This window comes from Sinocyclocheilus grahami, unplaced genomic scaffold (assembly GCF_001515645.1).
Source record: "Sinocyclocheilus grahami isolate Dianchi unplaced genomic scaffold, SAMN03320097.WGS_v1.1 scaffold4.1, whole genome shotgun sequence".
NCBI lineage: Eukaryota > Metazoa > Chordata > Actinopteri > Cypriniformes > Cyprinidae > Sinocyclocheilus > Sinocyclocheilus grahami.
The window spans coordinates 1,501,935-1,524,649 of NW_015505183.1; the positions used below are offsets into that span (position 1 = coordinate 1,501,935).

A 22,715-nucleotide genomic window follows, 5' to 3' on the forward strand; every position below is an offset into this window, starting at 1 on the left:
CAGGAAGTAGAGCTCGGGGATGGACTCTAACTTTTCAAAGACGATAGTTAACTTTGTGCCTCTTTCCGGAACAAGTTATGTTTATAACCAATACCCATTCAGAGTCTCAGAGTCTTGAGTTGTCATTTCAGCATCCAACTCAATAAGAGTAAGATGTGTCTCACACAGAGACTGTTGGTTGCTGAAATCTCATCCTTTCTGTCATTGTTCTGTCACACACTCTGTGATAGACAATGACTGAAAGATAGTGAAGAAAAAAGATTTAGTAAGACGGCATTGTTAGGTTGATTAGGGATGCATCAATATCAAACTTAAATTTGAATTCTGACAACACTAATTATAATTGATAATTATTTTCACATTATTGCTGGTAACCGATAAATGGCTGATTCTATACTCTCTTTCCTTCGGCTGCTCCCGTTAGGGGTCACCACACTGGAATTAGCCACAGGTTTCATGTCAGATACCCTTCCTGATGCAACAGCACAGAGCAATATAATTCTATAATATTTATTCTAAATAAAATTCAAACAAAAAAATAAAACAATAGTGAATTTAGGCATCAAAACAGTATAATGTACAGTATGCAAAAATATACATTCACTGAGATTTGCTAAAAATTACAGTTAACATTTTATTACAGTTTAGTAAATATGGTACAGATATATTGTGCATCCATCTTTCAGATCATCAATATGACAATGAGTCTTCTTAACATTACAGATTTACTTTCCTCCGCTTTCTCTGGCAGAAGCATTCCAAGATTTCCAATAAGGGGTGTAGGATTGGGGGGTGTAGGAAATTAAAGCAGCTCTGTCTCTTCTCATAAAAAAGCATTCGTTAGTTTCTGCACAGTTGAGTAAATAACATTTTTCCAAAAGCTTTCTGTTGGCAGTTCGGCGGCAGCTACAGTCAGATAGGGAAACTGCTGTGGAAATGTTTTTGCATTACCATTCACAAAGGGTTGCACAAAAAATCCTTTAAAATTATCAGCATCAGCATTTCTGCCTTCACTCTGTATGTTTTCTCTTGGGCCTAATGTTGATATTTTGAGGGGGGAAAATGTAAAGCAACTTGCTCAACAAAATCCTTCTCACACTTTTAAAGGACAATCATTTGGCTGTACAAGATCCAGAACGTCAAGCTCTTGAGCCTCATCTGAAGTGAGCAGATTAAACAGAAACCCGCAGAGAGAGTGAGAAGGTCTGAAGGGAGGTGGCATGCCTGAACTGAGCTCTACCCAACAGAAGGGCACCTACCCTGGGTCAAGGCCACCTGTTCTTCCCCTGCAGTAGCGCTGCTACAGCTAATTTGGGCTGGCATAAGTGTAGGCTAAAAGATGATGTCACGCTAGCTTAAAAAGCTTGTTTGGTTTGTTGCAAATAGTCAGATCATTTCTTTTGAATCTACATTACCCGCTTAACTAGAAGTGGGAGAACGTTGAAAACGGTAGCACCACTTCAATCCCAGCTAAATGCTGCAGTTGCACACTGCTATGCAGCTCAGTGTACTCTGAAATGTGTAGTTAGCCGATAACTGGGAGGCCCTCAGGGTCACTGTTGGAGCACTTTACAGGGCCATATAGCAGTCTGTGAAGAGTGGGCAATTGAAATCCCAGAGAGAACAACAACTTAACAAGACCGCATGTTCGCTAGCCGAGATAAGTGGCATTAACCCAAAAGCACAAAACGATGCCTGTCTTTGTAAATTATGCATCAGTATCATAAAAAGATATTCTAATAGAACAGTCAAAAAAACAGAGCAGTTAAATAAAATGCTCCCTATGGCATCAGTTTATCATTTCCACTTCAGAAAGGCGATTAACATTAGCGGGGCTATTTTTCAACCACAAAACAGCTTAACAGCAGACGAGAGCATCTAAAATAATGTGATGTGAAATGTGATTTTTAGACGGTAAATAAATGCTGGTCTTCTTTCTATAAAACTACTGTCTCATTTGTAGTGACACTTGTTATGCCAGGAAAATCACTTTAAAGCTGAAAATGAAAAGACAAATCCCATTGCACTGTGTGAAGTGGTTCACTTCGCACATCACCGCTTGAATTTGTGCCTTTAAAATGGCAGGTGCTCAGGTGAAAATAGGCACACAGTAAATTCCCAGTCTATTCTGGGTCTGCTCTTTACATTCTGTTCAGGGAGTCGACGAACTGCCAGTCCAATGGAGCGTTTGAAGCTGCTTCCAGCAAAGGCCGGATTAGCATACAGACCACAAGAGAAGCCTTTTCCTGTTGCGGTTCTGGTGGTCAGTAAGCCTGGGGTGAAAACCATGGCTCCAGTCAAGAAGACCACAGAAAGTAAAAGAGGACAGCTGCTTTAGGGAAGATGATAGAGAGGGAGAGTACACTATAAAGCCGAACATAGCACAGAAGGATAACAGTCTCCACCTCTTGGGCCTCTAGTACTAAAACGGCCAGAACTGCCAGGACCAGCTAACATATCGACACCATCAGATGATGGAAAACAAAAACAAGTCTGCCAATGCTTCAAGAAAAAACTCTCTCTGGAATGTTCTCCATAGCCATATTTTCAGAATTACTCTGGACTGCTACTGGCCAATATATATTCAATCTTGACAATACAGATATATTTAAATTTCTAATATCGGCCAATAAATTATATGCTAAGAAAATATAATAATTTCTTAAGATGATAACTAACCTTCTAAACAACTTCTCTGCATATGCAGATTACAACATAATGCTTTCAGTATGTCCCCTGACCCTTTGTTCTGTTTGTACCAACACTTACATGAGGAGCAGCAATGAGCGCTTATGTCTCTCCAGCTATCTGCAAGCCACATCAGCAAGGCAGGTCTTTTCCAAGCTCACGGCTGAGGATGTTCCCATTACCCATGATCCTATGCTCTAGACCAGTGTTTCCAAACCAGGGTGCCGCAGCTCTGAGTATTATCCCGCTCTATGCATGCGCGCTCCGCTCAGTCACTCACGGCCCATGTGAGTGCTCCAGTCATATACCGTTCATGCTCATCAGAACAGCAAAGTCCACTCAAAAATCGTACAGTATTGTTTCTGTTTGCAATAGCCCTACTGTGCTGTAACAAAGTGTGGTAAATGGGCAACTCTGGTAACGTGGCCCTCTCATTCATTGATCTGCTAACCGTTATGCTCACGTGTCCTCTGATAATAATAGCTTTCTAGGATTAAACATTATCTGGATAATTGGTAAAAAAAAATAAAATCTCTTAATAGCCCTACTGTGTGTTAGTAGTGAAAAACTAAAAAGCAATTTATTTCATTTGTTGGCCTATTGTTATTTTTTATTTGTGCTATCATTAGTAATTTCTTTATTTGTTCTTATTTTATTAACTCCTTAGCCTCCTTGTCATTTTTAAATCAAGCCATCTCGTGCTACTGCAGCAAAATTACCCCAATGTAAAATCAAAAATACACTGAGTGAGCAAAACTTAGTTTAATTACCATTATAACTAGCTATCTCACAATGTTTACATATGAATAAAAGCCTACATCAAAATCTGTCATATAAATTGGTCTTTTCATTAGAAATTAGCCTACTGATTGCCACCACTGATAGACAATTTTTTAAATAATATTAAAAATATCTGTATGACATTATATTCTGCAGTTCCTCCCTGCTGTACTGAATATCTATACTTTTCAAAGTATCATATCGAAGTTAGAAATTCAAATATTGTGACAAAATTAATTTTGTAGGATGCCACAAATTTGTTAAAATTTCCAAAGGGTGCCGCGACTAAAGTAAGGTTGGGAAACACTGCTCTAGACCCTACAGCTGGGGCTTGAGTCTGATTGGATGCGACATGTTCTGAAAACAGAGACACAAGAACACTCTCAGACGGGTTGCACTGACCTGCAGGGCGACTTGCATGCATTTCAGGAGGCTCTCATCACAGGTGGTTGCATTCACTGTGATTTTTTTTCTGTCTTTTGTCCTCCAAGGTCTCCAATGATCTTAGCCAATGAAACTCAAGCCGCATTGAAGTAGTCCAGTGCAATACAGTCAAATTCCAGACACTCCAAGGATAAATGCAGCTATGCAGCTGCAGAGATAGTTCATTTACATGTCATTCCAAACCCATGTGTGTAGGGACACAAAAAATATTTTGAAGAATGTAAGAATGTTTTTGTCCATACAATAAACCAAAACAACACTGGACCCCATTGATTTTCAACACTAAAATATTTTTCAAAATATATTTTTGTGTTCTACAGAATAAATAGTCATACAGTTTTGGAAGAACATGTAAACGGGAGCAGCATTTTCTTTTTTGGGTAAACTATCCTATAAATTAAGAGGTGCTCAATAAAAGAGAGAAAAAAAAAGATTAATTAATTTTTAACAAAGAATGATTAGTAATTGGATAGGCATTCTCACTACACATGCCAAAACAACAGTAAGCAGCCAGATGGCATTTTGTTCTGGTTTGTCACATGAGCCTGATAGGAGGTGATCGTGATTATGCATGTTCAAGAAAAGGTGTTTATTGATCACGATGAGTTGGCCACCCAGAACAGTCCTAGTTTCAGGCAGCATTCCACAAGACACGCGGTCTGCGAGCTGACGGCGAGAATTTGGCTGACGAGGACGTTACGCCCCACAGACCACGAAGCCTGTCGTATATTATACACCATCTGTCTCTGTCTCGCCTTTCCTCTGAGCCTAAGAGTGAGTGAGAGGTCTATAACCAGGTGTACTGTGTGAAATTAACTGCGTTCCTGAATTGGGAAAAGATTACAAACGCAAAGCACCTATGACAACTCCGAGAGGCTTGAAACCTCTCCAGATTGGGGACTCATTGTGCTCGGCAGAGGCGCTGAATGTGATGGTTATTGGAGTACACGGGATAAAAGATGTGCCAAGAGAGACCGTGTGAAAGAGTGGGTGTGTACGTGTGTGAGAAAGGAAGAGACAAGAGAAGGGAACAGGGCTTCAGGCTACAGTGCAAACACTGCTAACCCAGTCACTTTGTTACAGGCAAGGACGAAGCCCATTCATGGAGAGATGCTGGAAGCTCTCCATTTCTCTTCTTCTCTTTCACCTCCCTACTCCCTTCTTTTGTGGTCTTTTAAGATATTGGAAGCATCATGGAGGACACGGGGAGCAGCAAGTTGGTTCTCTAGTCGATTTCTGCCTACAAGCACAAGCAGAGTTGAAACGAAATGCTGGAAAACGGAAAGCAATAAGAAAGGAAGGAATAAAGGAAAGGGCCAGACTGCTGGGCTACAGCTACTATACGCACCCACGTAAAGCTCCAAAGTCACTGAACTCTGGAGGCAAAACTGTTACTACAGATATGCCGCAATCTAGCAGGAAGTGCTTCCCTGACAAAAACCTAACACAAAGAGAGACTGAAATGCTACATGTTCCTTATAGCCAGGGGCATCCACAAAAGAAACTATCAGCAGTACCGTATTGAATTTAAATAAGGTCTTCATCCACCGTTCATTTCAAACCTTTGCTCGCTTCTGTCGACAGCCGACCCAGTGCGCTGACACTAAAATAACCCAGAAAAATATTCTACTGCAGCAAAATTACCCCAATGTAAAATCAAAAATACACTGAGTGAGCAAAACTTAGTTTAATTACCATTATAACTAGCTATCTCACAATGTTTACATATGAATAAAAGCCTACATCAAAATCTGTCATATAAATTGGTCTTTTCATTAGAAATTAGCCTACTGATTGCCACCACTGATAGACAATTTTTTAAATAATATTAAAAATATCTGTATGACATTATATTCTGCAGTTCCTCCCTGCTGTACTGAATATCTATACTTTTCAAAGTATCATATCGAAGTTAGAAATTCAAATATTGTGACAAAATTAATTTTGTAGGATGCCACAAATTTGTTAAAATTTCCAAAGGGTGCCGCGACTAAAGAAAGGTTGGGAAACACTGCTCTAGACCCTACAGCTGGGGCTTGAGTCTGATTGGATGCGACATGTTCTGAAAACAGAGACACAAGAACACTCTCAGACGGGTTGCACTGACCTGCAGGGCGACTTGCATGCATTTCAGGAGGCTCTCATCACAGGTGGTTGCATTCACTGTGATTTTTTTTCTGTCTTTTGTCCTCCAAGGTCTCCAATGATCTTAGCCAATGAAACTCAAGCCGCATTGAAGTAGTCCAGTGCAATACAGTCAAATTCCAGACACTCCAAGGATAAATGCAGCTGCATGCTTTAAGAGATAGTTCATTTACATGTCATTCCAAACCCATGTGTGTAGGGACACAAAAAATATTTTGAAGAATGTTATAACTGTTTTGTCCATACAATAAACCAAAACAACACTGGACCCCATTGATTTTCAACACTAAAATATTTTTCAAAATATATTTTTGTGTTCTACAGAATAAATAGTCATACAGTTTTGGAAGAACATGTAAACGGGAGCAGCATTTTCTTTTTTGGGTAAACTATCCTATAAATTAAGAGGTGCTCAATAAAAGAGAGAAAAAAAAAGATTAATTAATTTTTAACAAAGAATGATTAGTAATTGGATAGGCATTCTCACTACACATGCCAAAACAACAGTAAGCAGCCAGATGGCATTTTGTTCTGGTTTGTCACATGAGCCTGATAGGAGGTGATCGTGATTATGCATGTTCAAGAAAAGGTGTTTATTGATCACGATGAGTTGGCCACCCAGAACAGTCCTAGTTTCAGGCAGCATTCCACAAGACACGCGGTCTGCGAGCTGACGGCGAGAATTTGGCTGACGAGGACGTTACGCCCCACAGACCACGAAGCCTGTCGTATATTATACACCATCTGTCTCTGTCTCGCCTTTCCTCTGAGCCTAAGAGTGAGTGAGAGGTCTATAACCAGGTGTACTGTGTGAAATTAACTGCGTTCCTGAATTGGGAAAAGATTACAAACGCAAAGCACCTATGACAACTCCGAGAGGCTTGAAACCTCTCCAGATTGGGGACTCATTGTGCTCGGCAGAGGCGCTGAATGTGATGGTTATTGGAGTACACGGGATAAAAGATGTGCCAAGAGAGACCGTGTGAAAGAGTGGGTGTGTACGTGTGTGAGAAAGGAAGAGACAAGAGAAGGGAACAGGGCTTCAGGCTACAGTGCAAACACTGCTAACCCAGTCACTTTGTTACAGGCAAGGACGAAGCCCATTCATGGAGAGATGCTGGAAGCTCTCCATTTCTCTTCTTCTCTTTCACCTCCCTACTCCCTTCTTTTGTGGTCTTTTAAGATATTGGAAGCATCATGGAGGACACGGGGAGCAGCAAGTTGGTTCTCTAGTCGATTTCTGCCTACAAGCACAAGCAGAGTTGAAACGAAATGCTGGAAAACGGAAAGCAATAAGAAAGGAAGGAATAAAGGAAAGGGCCAGACTGCTGGGCTACAGCTACTATACGCACCCACGTAAAGCTCCAAAGTCACTGAACTCTGGAGGCAAAACTGTTACTACAGATATGCCGCAATCTAGCAGGAAGTGCTTCCCTGACAAAAACCTAACACAAAGAGAGACTGAAATGCTACATGTTCCTTATAGCCAGGGGCATCCACAAAAGAAACTATCAGCAGTACCGTATTGAATTTAAATAAGGTCTTCATCCACCGTTCATTTCAAACCTTTGCTCGCTTCTGTCGACAGCCGACCCAGTGCGCTGACACTAAAATAACCCAGAAAAATATTTTGACACGCCACTTTAATTAGCTGAGATAAAGGGAATGGACACATAGTGGCCTAGATTCTTAATGAGATGTCATAGGTGTGAGCTTCTATTTCCCATCATTCCTTAGCGCAATGATGCCAACCGGGATCAGGCATGCTGAAGTACGGTACTGTGGATATAACGTACCATTCGCAGCAAGGGGGTATTTAGGGTGAATATCTAACATTTTCCCAGAAGGCCTTTCACTGGGCCTCTGAGAATGTTGTGACTGCAGGATTAACACTGACCTCACATTCCAACACAGCTATTGTCAATCATAAGAAATGACTTTCTGCTGTTTGTTAGACTGATTCGCTCTCTCTCTCTCAAACACACACCTTGAGGGGAAATGAGGAATGTCACCTTGTAGCACAGCATCTCTCGTGGCAGTTTTGACACATAGCATCTTCCTAACATCTAAATCCACAACACCCATCACGGGCGTCAGCTCTCCTGGGTTTAGCACCCCTAATGAGAAAACCAATTTGTCAGGTTTTTAACACATTTGAGAGGCTAATTACTTCGTAGGAAGGGATTGTACTGTTTTATTCTCTCTGATCATCTCTAAATGGGCTGGTGCATAAACCAGTAAATTAAATTAACAGGGATCTGATATGTAGACGTGTCCACGGACTACAACACATCTGTTCGCAGCGTTGGAGCTTGTAACTGAATCTGCTGGAGATTAGAGCTGCCTCGTAAGCACAGTTGCTATAATCCGTGCAGCTTTCTCGGTCTTCAAAAACCGGGCCACATTGTTGAGAAACTGGGAAAGTAAGCAAATTTAATCTCCAATTCAGAGACAAATGATTACAGAACAAATTGGAATACATGGAATGGGTGACGATGCCTAATCTTGTTGGCTACAAGTGCATTAAAAAGTACACACCTGGCTTGATCTACTCATTCAATCAGCACACACTAAAATGGAAATTAGCAAATGCAATTTCAGCAATAAAATCACTTATTTGTTTTTAATCAATACCATTCTCAATCACTGATGGATTTAGCAAAAACAATCTGCATTTTCTAACAGCAAGTAATTTTTTTTTAGCACTTCATAACACAGACTTAAGCCACATTTAATACATGGCCATAACAGGGATGTGCGTTCTATATTAAAATATACTGTAAATGATCTTAAAGAAACGGAATAATTAGAACAGACATGTTTGTTAGGGGGTTCACATAAGCCGTCTTGTGTTCAGAAATAGCTGGACAGAGCACAATGGAATGGAACTATTTTAAACTTGACAATATTAAACTCAGTGCTCATGGAACAAAATGTGATTTTAAAAGACATAACTTATCCGAGAGGGTTTTACCTTACAAGCTACAATTAGTGTTTTATCAGCTTCCATAATCTACACCTGCATTTGTCGCCACCTTCCTCTATGTCTGTTTGACAGTAGGGTACTAGCGTCACAGCTTACAGAGAGCGATTTGTTCCACACTTCTTGAAACAATCAATTTTAACTGTCATTTCAGAAAGATTCATCAGCCCGACTATGACTTCTGCTCCAACTGAGTGAAACACTTGACTTTTAAAGTTACTGATCTTTTGCGGAGCTGTAAATGTATAAAACCAGATAAAACTGAATTTGACAGTGGGCCATGGTGTGAAGCTCTAAACCTGAATTTTATGCTAAGTCAAACTCAAAAAGATATGGATTTGTAGATATGTGTGGCTCTCTGTGTGTTTTATAGGTCACAGTTAATACGTCAGCACTTGTGTGTCAGCACTTTAATGAACAAAGTCAGGGTGTCCCTCCTGCGAAGTGGTACACAGAGGACAGGGGTATGAAAAAAAAAACTGTTTGACCAGTATCTGGTATGCCTTTTCCACAAAAATGATGCTAGTGCTCATGCTGGGACAGTTTTACACCTAGATGTGCAAGTATATTAAAAAAAACAAATATAATCTTTATTCCATCACAAGCTGTTTTGATGTAACAATCATAATTATTTAAATATGCAGTGAATAACAGAAATCAATTTACACACATAATATTCATATTGTAATTAAGGATACACTGATTTAAAATTTCTGAAAAATAACCAATAAATGACAGATAATATTACAAAACACTTAAATAACAAAATAAAATAAGCACTAAATTATCAGATATTAATAAATTAAAAAATCCGCATGACAGCAGAAATGATGTGTGTGATGCCATGGGTACGTGAAAAGACAAGTGAGACTGGAGTGGAAGAACTGTGGGAAGCGATCCGCATGCAAAAGTGAGGCTCGATTCTTATCTTTTTCCTTCCATTACGTTCCTGCCTTAATCCTCTCACTCACTACTACCTTCATTACCAGCCCACCTTCAACTCAAATCTCTCTCTCTGTGTCTCTCCCTTGTCTCTCGATGGGAGTTGAAAAGTTCACAGGGCCTTTGAGCTGAATCTCTCAATCACCCCCTTCTAACCCTGGCCTCTGAGGCAGTGTGTGTGCGCGTGTACTCGCCGTTCATGCACTCTCCCCGAGTCTGATGATCATTCAAATGCTGTGTGTGGAACTGATTCCTTGAGCAAGGCTGAAAATTTCAATTTGGTCTCTGCAAACGGGAACCGTTCGGCTGTGGCAACTCTTCAGGGCCCGAGCCAGGATTACAGATTCTTGCGGTAATGTGCTAGCTGCCTCTCAAGGTAGGTAAAAATCAATATCGCAGATGTTTATAAAACAGAGAGCCTCTTTCGAAGAGCTCTACTGCCCCCCCCCCCCTTTTCTATGCCCTAACCAATCAAATCCTTTCCACAATGACAAAATGAAGAGAGTCGAGGGGAAACAGACTGTGACCTCGTGTTTTATGATGTATTTAATAAGACAATTTCATGCCTCTAAATGAGCCCAAGATATCCTTCATTAAAGAGATGGACAGTTTGTCATTTAATCCAGTTTAGCTTGGCATGATAAAGGGCATTACAGTCAATCTGCCACACACAGAACCAGCTGGAAAACCATGTTTAAGAGGAGCTTTATCTGTACAGCAAAACTTGGATGGATCCATCAGTCAAAAATGAAAATTGTCATCATTTACTCACCCCTGTGCCATGATCACATGCACGTTACTACAGCAAGTCAGTAAAAGTGTCAAAAACTTGCAGCAGGAAGTGCTACCTCAAAAACACACTAATATTTATGCGAACTGATTCAAACTCGTCAAGACATGGGACAGATTTCAGTTTTGTATAAAAGACCAAAAGTGTTGTGTAACTATTAATGAAACAAATGAGTAGAGCAAACACAGGCCTCCTGAGAGCCTGAGCATGGTTTGTGTGTGTGTTTATGGCAAAGGAGGATATACACGGTGAGGATGACTTTGATCTCAGGGGTGCATAAGGTCGGAGCGAAAAATTTGGAGAGAGCATGTAGCCATTTACTCATCTCCCACCCACACACTCTGTTCAGAATGACTCACACACACTCAGTCGGCTGTGTATGTTTGTTTTCTTTGACTAGCGTGTGTGTGTATGTGTGTGGAGGGTTTAAGGCCTCCTCTCTCAAACAGAACAAAAGAGATACAAGCATAAAGAAGGGGAAAAAATCCCCAAACAAGAGGCTAAATGTGGGAGTTCTGGCCTAGAGAGAGATGGAAAAACCCTGCACAAAGAAACAGGATAAAGCGAGCGCCTGAGAGCAGTCGGAGAATGCCAAGGACTCAGTGTCCCGCTCTGAAATGAAGCGAGAGGCACATGGCTGGGCTGAACGGCTGCTTCTGGCCAGATTTCAGCAGGTCGAAGCCTTTCCACCATGTCGCCTGATAGGGAACAGGCTCTTGCAGCTGTCCAGCCATTCTGTTCACTGCAGGCAAAACGGCCTGAAGCCAGAGACCCTGACTTAAGCGACCCCATCCCCTGCGGCAATCGACGGAGGAGCAGAGAATAGAAAGGTTGAATGGAGCGGAAATATGTGGGAAGCAGGTGAAGCCAGGGGTCAGGGGTGGAATTAAAATCCGGCCCATATGCACAAAGATGTCACACTTAGAACAGGAAGCAGCATAAAGGATTTTGCTAAATCCAACACTGTTGCATTACATCAAAGCACAAGCCTCGGGCAGGTCTTCGGAGAAGATCTCATGGGTCAAAACATTTGTAACAAATCACTTTCCACTAGCACAATACGTTTGGTACGTTTAAACTCATGTTTGCAACTTACTGCAGGCACCAGTAGCTTCTTGACCTCTTCGACAGCTCTTCTCATCTTGACCTCAGCACGTGTCTGTGTGTCCTCCACTGTGATCAGCACGTGCAGTTCTTCATTTAGGTGCTCCCAGTTTGGCTTCCCTCTGTTCTGCTCCTCCTGAGAAATAGAGACAACGAGAGAGAGAGAGAGAGAATGTTAGTAGTGGAGACAGGATTTTTTACAGGACATCAAACTTTGAGTCAGTGTGAGAGAGTATGACATTTTCTTGGCATAGATGACAGCCGGCACTCTGATGCAGTCTCACAGTGAGTTAAAGACGGCTGTTCTTCAAACAGCAGCTATTACCCTAGAGCACATTAACATGCGTTGGGAGTAGTATATTCACCACTACATTTACAATTAGTCAGTTAGCTGCTACATGCAGAAAAATTACTGTAAAAATTACAATTTCTGGTAACTAGTAGTTTTGCCACTAATTTTAGGTATGGTAATATGCTGCTTAGCGCACACTGTATAGTGGATTTTCATGAGCAAGACAAAAAAAATCCTTAAAAGAAAAAAAAAAATCCTTAAAAAAAAAAAAAACATTATATATTAAAACCTCTACATACCAGCCAATTGCAGACTTTATTTGTTCAGTATAAGTCCAATTAAGTTCAATGCACTAATCCAAGTGGAGGCCAAAATATCTTAATTTTAAGCAGAACAGGAAAAGCAATGAAGCTCTTTGAGCACAATTCTCCCCGCGATCATTTAAAATGGCCTGCAGTTGGTGTGCATGACCGTTTGATTGGCTTGGGTTAACAGCGGCCTCAAAAGAAAGCCATTATGCTAGGGTAGAGCCATCTGAACACTCGGAGGTGCTAAACTGAAAAAAAAAAAAAATAAAATAAAAAAACCTTTACACTCTTGAGAGTGGGTCTTTTTCAAATCCAACAATTACCCACCACCCAAGCTTTCAACACCTCACAAGAGCCTGACAGTTCATCTTGCTCAGAGCAATGAAGCACTACAAACCTGATGGATGAAAGGTTAACAAAAAAACAAAAAACAAAAAAAAAAGAGGAAAAGATTATTCACCAGACACCCATTATGCCAAAAAATACATGAAAAATCATTTAATAGACTGAAGATGTGTGGAAAATCAAAAACCTGTATAAAAAACACTCACTTTTACTATTTTTGAAACGGCTCAAAAAGATATGCCCTCTTTAGAAGATTTTTTAGGAAAACTGGGTAATATAGGACACCACGCTCGTGCACATTTCTTTCTTTATCACAAGCAATTTTACAGTAACAGCAAAACAGCACTCTCCACTCTTAACCCCCTGGGGTCGAAGCCCGCACCAGTGCGGTCTGTCTCGTATTTTCTTTATGACCGCGAAAATAACTAAAAATACTTGAGTTTTAATCGTACAGATAAGAATAAGGTATCGTTTAAAACAGCAAAGGGTCTACTTTTATTTGTGTATAGTCATAACAAAATGTGCTTTTAAAAAATAAAGAAAATAAACAGGGTGCGTTCTCTGTCTCGGTCACCTCTCTTCACAGACACGTAAATAAAACAACATGAATCTCCGCGAATACTTGCCTCAAAGACATGAGAAATATATGTATAGAAAGCTTGAAATGTCTACTTTTAAATGAAGTCACGTCCAAAACAAATGTTCTCGGTTAAAGTAATCCGTATGAAACCAACGCAATGTCCAGTTTTCCCCATCTCAACTCATTAAACCTAATGCTGTCACGCCCACGCGCCAATCACTTTTTCAGATTCTAAGCATCCACGTGAGACTAGCACGCATGTAAACGCGCACATCACCTCCGAGTAAACAAACGTAAAGAGTTCATCACGGCTATTTTTTGTTTCTGGAAGAAGACGCGCTGAGAGAAATAACCCAGAATTGACCTCAACGCGATGCGTCGCATAGCTGGATCCACTGGAGGATATCACTCTGATGAGTAGCCTAAGTTTACTTGCATCTGTTTTTATTGTGTTATTGTGACATAACTTGTGCACATTTTCACTAGTTAGACTTTTCCCAAACTATAATTCCTGACATGTATGAAATCAAGTTAAACATTTTGAAATGTGTGTCATTTCATTGTCTAAACAAACATCCTATCGTAGTGAGACTTTTAATGTTTTATAACATATAAACCCACAAGATATAAAAGTAGTGTGAGTGTTAACACTATAAATTAATGTTTGGCACAAAGGTGTGTTACTGATCAAATCTCAGTGTTCAGATCAGTATGTTCAATCATGTGTCCTTGACCTTCACTGTGTATATTTTTATTATACTGTATTATAAATAAAATACAAATAATAACCAAAAACCCACATCATTTTACTCTCCTCACTCTTTCTTACCTGCCTCAGTCACATTTATATTGATGGCCCATTATGGGAGGCCCTTTGTCTCTCAGGTGTGAATCACTAAATATTCATGGCCATTGTCACTCCCTCGTATACAGGCTTTCGATCACGAAACATGTTTTTACAAACGTTAAATCAATATATTGTTTTTTTTGAAGGAGTGAACAGGATCATTTTCACTTAATTTTGCAGCAAAAACTCAAGTCTACCTCATCTAGTTCTCAAAAGTCTTGTGAACAAATATTCTGTATGTGTTTTATTGCCTTATTTCAGTGACTTAAATTTAGTTTTTCACTAACCACACATAAACATTGTTTTCTCAAAAACACATGTACTTTCATGCTGCTCATATATTATTGTAGCCCAGTTTGTGCTGAATACAGTGTTATCAGACTTTAGCCATTAATATGTTTTTAAGATACTGAAAAACACACAAATGTCAGGGCATGTCAAAACTTCTCCAGGGCCCCAAAACACCCTCAGACCCCAGAGGGTTAAAGTTCTGGGTGGAGCAATAAACGCTAAAAGCATTTTTAAGCATATCCACTTCCAATCCCACACCTCTTACACCTGAAACCATCAGTAATACAAAGACAGGATTCCAAGGTAAGTAGTTTAAAGACCACTTGACCAGCCCTAACCGCCTCTTGTTCACATTGATTACAAGTATAATGTCGGCATCTGTCCCTCCCCTCATGTTTCCCATGATGCTTTCAGATCATTGCTCATTCAGACACCTCAATTAGCATGCCTGCTTCACAAACGAGCACAGAGTGGTGGATCTCAGCGGGGAGGAAAGGGTCCACCTGACATGCTTACTAATACACAGACAGACCCAGTCGAGTGCCTATGACACTCCACGGCACTGCCATGGATACAGTTACTATGGCAATGATCAAACATACACAAGCGTACAATACACGTCAATAGCTGTGTCTCATTTAGAAGGCTGCACCCTCCGGAGGTCAAATCCTCTGGAGGTCGCATCCTCTGTAGGATGCATATACGAAGTGTCCTCAACCTAGAATTAAACGAGACGGCCTTCGTAGGACAGGCGGAAAAAGAAACCGGAAGTATCGCGTTGCTATGCCAACACATTTAGAGCATCGTTGCGCTCTCACACTACTTAAATGAAGGAAATTTATTTCTAAATTTGTAAAGTAATTTGAAAAAAAAAATGCTTTTACTTGTTATATTTTGTTCAATGTTTGAGGAGCTGCAGCCTACGTACAGCAGGCATCTATTAGAGAAAAAAAGGAGGAGGATATTAAAAACAAAGTTTATCCGTTTTTACCGAGGCGAATTAAGGTAAGTTGTAAACACCACATCTGCGCTTGTGTGTACGTTACATCTGCCGGCGCCGGGCTTTTTCAAATTAACAACGGTTGTTCACGGCGACGCAAAGAATTGTGGGTTATCTGTAGCAGCGAAGGATACACCTCATGCATCCTCCGAATTCCTGTGAAAGAAGGTCGCATTCAAAGGTCGCATTCGGAGTGTCCTACTTGCTTTTCTGAAATGAGACCGCCTCGATGACGTATGCAGCCTTCGAATGCGACCTCCGGAGGACGCAGCCTTCTAAATGAGACACAGCTAATGTGTGCATTAAGGCGGTTTCAAAATCATTTTCATGACACTGTTTTGTACCTGAAAGAATTCACAACAACAATATTACTGTGATATTAAAAATTATAATGTTATCAGTTAGGGCTGGGCGGTATGACGGTATATATCATTACCGTGAAATAAAGTGTCTATCGTTAGAGATTTTGCTTTATTGTGTATTTCGCGGTATGCAAATATATCTGTGTAACACAGTACTGCTTAAACGTTATACACCTTTATGTGCTAAGGAAACATGCATGGATGAGAAAATAAAAAGTGGTACGCACTTGCTAGATTTATCAAGTGCAATAAGCAGTGAAAAATAACTTAATGCAGTGCTCGCGCTGACACACACTCAGAAAGCACCTCTCTCAGACAGCATGCGATCACGAATTTGGGACGTGCATTATGTTTAATAAAGTTATTAAGTGCAATAAGCAGTGAAAAAGAACAATGCAGTGTTTGCACTGACTGACAAACAGCCGAAGCGAGCGCACTGAAAGCCCTTCTCTTGACAGCATGTGATTGCGAAACCAGATCTCGTTCCTGTTTTATTGTGCTTGAATGGTCAAATACGCACACTATGTCATGTCATAATGCCCGTTGTGTGGAGTATTCAAGTAAACACAGTCGGTTATATGTTAAATAAATGTAAAATGATTGGGTGAAAACCGCATGTGTTTCAGTATATTGGATCAGTGCAGTAGGTCTTAAAGGGACATCAGCCTTATTTACCTGCTGCTGTTAATCATGTTTGATTGATACAGTGAAGACTATGCAGTGTTTTATTTTATACACTATCCAATTTCTGTAATATTTCTTACTACATGTTAAACAAACCTAGCCTACCGTAGCTGAATAAATTAAGTTTATTTCATATTTATTTGTTCTGTTGTGCTTGTAATTTGCTTCTTTTTCTTAATTTTAATTACAAAAAAAAAATAGAAATAAAATTTTTCATATCGTGAAATAAGATTTTGGTCATATCGCCCACCCCTAATATCAGTCAAATTCATCTATTTTAAGTCGGGGGCAACCATCTTTAAGGTGTAATACTGCCTCCTACTATGATGGAGTGTCAACCAGGTAGTTACTGATGCCAATTTATTTACCACATTACCATAAGTGTAGCGTTAACAAGACATCACTATTTAACTTTTTTTAAATATCAGGATAATCGCCAATACCAGTATATTGCAACACCTTTAGTGTGAATCACTAACATAACGTACAGATTATTCACACTTCTAATCCAACTTCCTGTCCATTGACCAATCAAAAGCTCTATGACTGTGAACACACAAATTACATTGAGCATCCACATTTCTCTCTGAATGATTACTTTTGGAGATGACAATGGCTTCCTTTATGAATGGAAACACAAGAACGGACACCCGGATTTAGATCTCCCAAATACACCAATTAGCTTTATCTCTTAAAAATAGATATCCTAATGATCCTGACCAATCATGGCTTGTAACTGTACAAAGTACACTTAAAAGCAAAAGCTACTGCATTATTTTCAAGGTGAACATGCTGTTCCATCCATGTATGGAGAGAGACCTGCAGCTCAGAGCAGAGCAAAAGCATGAACTGTAAACACCCACCCACCCACCCGCCCCTGCCCATCAAGGGGCAAGGTCATTCTTTGTCCTCTGAGGGTGGGTGAGGGGCGGGTAGAGCCAGGCAGGAAGAACAACCCGAAAGCCTCTGAATAGGGCAAAGATTCTGTTTACCGACATACGAAACCAGCGGCGAGGCGACATGCATGTGATGGGAGACACGTGATGACAGACCCATAAAAGTACAAGAATGAAGCCAAAAGCAGCTCACCAACAAATGTGAGCGGGTTTGTGGAATGTGTATATGGACCGAACTGTCATTCTTGACTGTATGTGCACCAAAAGCAAAAGAGCAAAATAAACCATGCAAAGTTTAACCATGCAAAGGCAATGATTTGATTGACTGAAAGACAGACGGCCTGGCTGGAAATAATCCCACCACCCTATAAATACTGTTCATATCAACTAGAGCAGACTGAACTCAAGCTACAGTCTTGAACAGCTGTCCCGGGTGTAGTTTACAGGCACCTGTTTAACAGGAGTGGAAAATTGACTGGGGGAAAAAAAACTCAAAACTCAACATGGGTGGTTTGAGGTGGCTCTTTTGAATGAACATGAAGATGATTCTAACGTTGTTCACATTCACATTCTTGGCACATGCTCTGCACAAAACTACTAATCTAATACAAGATATATAAAAAAAAAAAATAAAAAAAAATGTTTACTGATATAGCTGCTGGAAAAGTTATAGTTTCACAAGTGTCAACATTTTTTTTATGAATGAATGTCAATGCTTCAAATGTTAGAACACTCAAATTCATCATCAAACAAACAAACAAAACAAAAAAAACATCTATTTTCTAAATGTATCCTATTGCAAAAAATTCGCCAATCCATGTTTCTTCTTTTTTAAAATTTGTGTTGACCTCTAAATTTAAATCAAAATATAACACAATTTTCCATTGAGACTTCTCTCTAGTGACGTATGCCAGATTTGTTTAATCATTTGGTCCTCAAATTCTGCCACCATCCAATCAACAACTGAGACGGGACCCCACCCTAGGGCTGGGCGATATAGCTAAAAAAAATGATCAACTATATAATGTTTCATATCGTTCGGTATCGATAATTATTGACATTTTTATAACCTTTTTTAAAACACAGCAATATAATTTTTTTATTTAACCACTATTTTTTAACTAAGCCAATTTATTGAGACAAACAACAAATGTTTTTTTTGTTTTAACAGTCAAACACACAATACAAATTAAACAAATATCTCATTTGTAATGTTTTATATGCAGATTAAATAGGTTTTAAGGAAACTATTGTCTCGTCTCTCGAGGCCACAGGAGTGCGCATTGAGCAAAATAATGCAGCACATAATGTCAACGCATGGAAATAGCGGTCTATAAAAAAAACATGCATTACGTCTAAATTAACTCATAAATCAAATATAATTTCGTAAATTGCATAAACAGTTATGAACAAAACAGCATCATGTATTTATGCATTGCTTAATACAAAGAGCCGAACTCGCCCATCACGCAGATTGCATTTAAAAACATAAGAGACGCAGTGAAAAGGAATAAACCTCCACAAATTCGCGACGTGTTTTCTAAAAGTTTAAACTGTTTTAACTTTGCATGGCTACATCTCTTGTGTGAGACGCGAGTGCAGCAGTCATATTTGTCCGTCAAAAAACACGTGCTGAATATGCGTTCTGTGTGAACGGCTTGGTTTTTGGTTTTAACCTAATCAAGATCTTCTCCGCATTGAGCTTCTATATTTCTCTAATATTTTGAATGCATAACACAGCAGCGGCGCGTCTCGTGGGCTAGACTAACAAAACATTAAAATGCAACAACGTCACTTACATCATCACCGCATCTTGTGCGCCACTGATGATGCTCCCTGACCCACTCCTAACATTCAAATGCAAATGTTTTTTTAAATTCGACTAATATTCATTTTTTTTATTCACAATCTCCTCATCACAGACAGGCACAGCACTCATTTCAGCATGTGTTCATGTTTGTGTGTGCTGTCTGCGTCACTCATAGCACGTGCCTATATCGAACATTTTTATATCGTTATCGAAGGTGTACCGTCGATAAATATCGATACCACTATATATACCCACCCTATAATTTTTTTTTTCTTTTTTTCCCTTGGATGTATATCACAATATGGAAGAAAAGATCTGTTGCTTCTTTTACATAGTGACTTAAAATAACTTATTTTCTATTATAAATGTGTGGTGTGACACAGGTGTTAAGAAAAAGAAAGAAAGATAACTCAATTTAACCAAGAACAAAGACTAGAAAATAAAATGAAAGGAGGGACAGAGGAGGAAAAAAGCTTCAGAGAGCGTACTGTGTAGCTCTGGAGAGGTTCTGTGATGCTCCGGTGAGGGTGGCCGTCTGTTACATTTGATCTGTGCTGTGGTTTCGGAGAGCCCTCAATTTGAACAGTGTTTGATCAGAGGACGAGGCTACACAGTGAGGCAGGTTATTATCCAGAGTTTGTCTGTCCTGTCCTCTCCCATTACATCGGCCTGAGCTTGGCTTCAGTACGCGCACACAACAAGCATGAGGATGTAGTGTCTCTTGAGGCTGTGTGAACTGGTATATACACAGCGCGAGAGGGCAAATGGGGTTAAACCACCTTTGGGAAGCTGTTAAGTAAAATGCCGGTCTTATTTCAGGCTAACGAAGCATTTTCCCCTGAGACTTCAGGTGATCCATGCCTTTACCTTTCAGAGAAAACATTAAATACACCACTAAAACAACTCATCGAACCCTGACGCATCCCCACAAATGACCTAAAACTAAACCCTGTGTGATGAGAACGACTCCTTCTGTGAATTAAAGTCACTCCTTTTTCTTTACTCTATTTTTCTACGTCTCTATCGCTCTTTCAGTCCCCAGAGGGAGCAGTAAACTAAATTATTGGCTTGGCTAATGGAAGATAAATAAACAACTCATCAGCCCAGACCTGAAGACCAGAGAGTCTGTTAAAAGTGTCTCTTTACAGTCATTGTATTTATTCTTAAAAAAAAACTCTTGTGTGAGACGCGAGTGCAGCAGTCATATTTGTCCGTCAAAATAAATGCGCTGAATATGCATCTACAACAACAAAGTATGTTCTAACTTTCTGGCCTCTAATAGTGCATAAGGTAGCTGAATTAAATTACTCTGGATGTTAAAGACGTAATGAAAAGGAAGCAGTGACAGATTTTTTCTTCTGTATTATGATGTGCATCCAAGTAAAACCGATTAATGAAAAAGAGAAAATGTAAGATGGGCACTTGGTTCGATCAATTGATTGTAGATCAGATGGAGGCAGATCTGCAAACTTGCGGTCAATTGTGAAAGGGCCGGGTTTAGGCAGACTAAATGATTAGTGAAGTCCAACATATGAAGATATTTTGATGAACAATTATGATATTAAAGCAAATTAGAAGTTAAACATGCATGGAAGAACCAGTCACAATAAGATCAATAACATGCATTTAAAAAAAAATATGGTAAATTTTAATTTCATACCCACTTTAAAATGTTTTTATTTTTATTACGAATATGAACTAGGAGTAAAAAAAAAAAAAAAAAAAAAGGAATATGATGCACAATGCTGTATTGTGAACAGTAACATCAATGGAACATTATGTGCTCTCTAATGTAATAACAGTCAATTCTGTCAGCTTTTGGCTCCACTGAAAAATCTGCGGAAATGCAAGAGATTAACAGGTACCCCACCCAAGAAAAAGCAACATTTCAGTGGAAAGGGAGTATGACAGAATCAGTCAGGAGACTATTCAGAGAAACTCTGTTAGGAAGCAGGAAAACTCATTCTGTGTTGGGGAGTAATCTAGTAAGCTTTAGATTAGTCATTGAGACAAGAGTGTTTGTTTTACATTCAGCAGGGCAATAGAAGACATAACCAATACAGAAATGCTATATAAAGGAAGAGAGACGAGAGAGAATTTCTAGTTTAATCAATTTCTGCATCAAGCCCTTGAGGTCACACATATGGCTTCTCAAGAGGGGAGCACAGCTGGGGCCCAGGTGTGTGTGTGAGTGTGTGGTAATGCTAATGCACAGTGATGGGGATTTCCTGATAAAACTGTTCCACTGGGACACTGACAGAGATACGAAGAGAAAGAGAAAGACTATACCGGACAAATAATGCTGATTCCTGGCAAAAAGTTCTTTAGAATTAAATCAGCACAGTTGCTTACTATGGAATCAGCCATTTCTTCAGATTTTTCAGCATGTAGTGCTTAGCAGTTACACGTACAAATGTCATTTCTCTCAACCCTCGAGAAAGTCTCTGCTAGAGCTGATAGGGCAGTACTGTTATGTCTCTGTGCTACATAACTCCCACCTGAAGCCATAATTTTCCATCATTCAGGGTTTAGCTTTTCCTCTGCTGATCACACAGTGGGTCTCTTCTGAGAATGTAAAGAAAGATCTGGGTTCTACTTTCTAGTATGTCTACCATGTGCTTTTGTTCTCTCTGACACACATCACCACAACCAGGCCTGAAATAGAACTGGGCCTCAGCCGGAGCCCTGCGAGCTAACCGTGAGTGTGAAGGAGATAGGAAAAGAAAGACATTAAGACAGAACAAATGAGTGAATTGGCTCATTAGGGACAAACTGGCTCTAAATGGCAAACGTCAGCAGAACATTGTCTGTGAAGGAGGAAGAGGGGGTTGAGAAAGCTCCAAATTGTGACTAAGTGGTCACATTTGTCCATGCTGGTTCGACATGTCCTGCTGGTGCAACAATTTTGTTACAAGTTTTGCTGGTGCCCCACGTTTTTTTTTTTATTATGTGCTGCCATTTTTCATGAAAATCAAATCTGAAATGCCACAACCAAACTGAACAACACAGCATGGCCAAATCATCAGCACTGCCCATATGGACTGTGCAGATCAGGACAACATGCAGCACAGAAGAATTTGACCAGTGATGGTCCTGCTCTGGGAATCAGTTTGAAACATGGCTCAAGTATGAATTAGGGCACAATACATAGACCCTGTATAAATTAGGTGTTAGTTAACTTATTACAGATTTACATTTTCTGTCTCACCTTCTTTCTGTCTCTCATGGAGCTCCTCCCTCTCACCATGATCTTGCAGCCAGTTTCTGCCTCCAGTTGTTTTGCTGTGAGTCCACGAGGGCCAAGAATTCTCCCTACAAAATTATACTGGAAAAACAAAACGTAGAGAGAGAGAGAGAGAGAGAGAGAGAGAGAGAGAGAGAGAGAGAGAGAGAGAGAATAGATTAGAATACATACAAAAAAAAA

At 39.8% G+C, this 22,715-nt stretch overlaps 1 protein-coding gene across 3 annotated transcripts in view; it reads right to left on the reverse strand.

The window, feature by feature from the left end:
- LOC107582510 (protein quaking-A-like) overlaps positions 1–22,715 on the reverse strand; it is a 111,588-nt gene that overhangs the window by 19,204 nt on the left and 69,669 nt on the right. For all 3 annotated transcript variants that reach the window (XM_016268404.1, XM_016268396.1, XM_016268413.1), the window contains exons 3-4: positions 22,500–22,616; positions 11,869–12,012 (exon numbers count right to left, since the gene is read on the reverse strand). In XM_016268404.1, the coding sequence (XP_016123890.1) occupies positions 11,869–12,012; positions 22,500–22,616 (261 nt within the window). The remainder of the gene's footprint in view (positions 1–11,868; positions 12,013–22,499; positions 22,617–22,715) is intronic.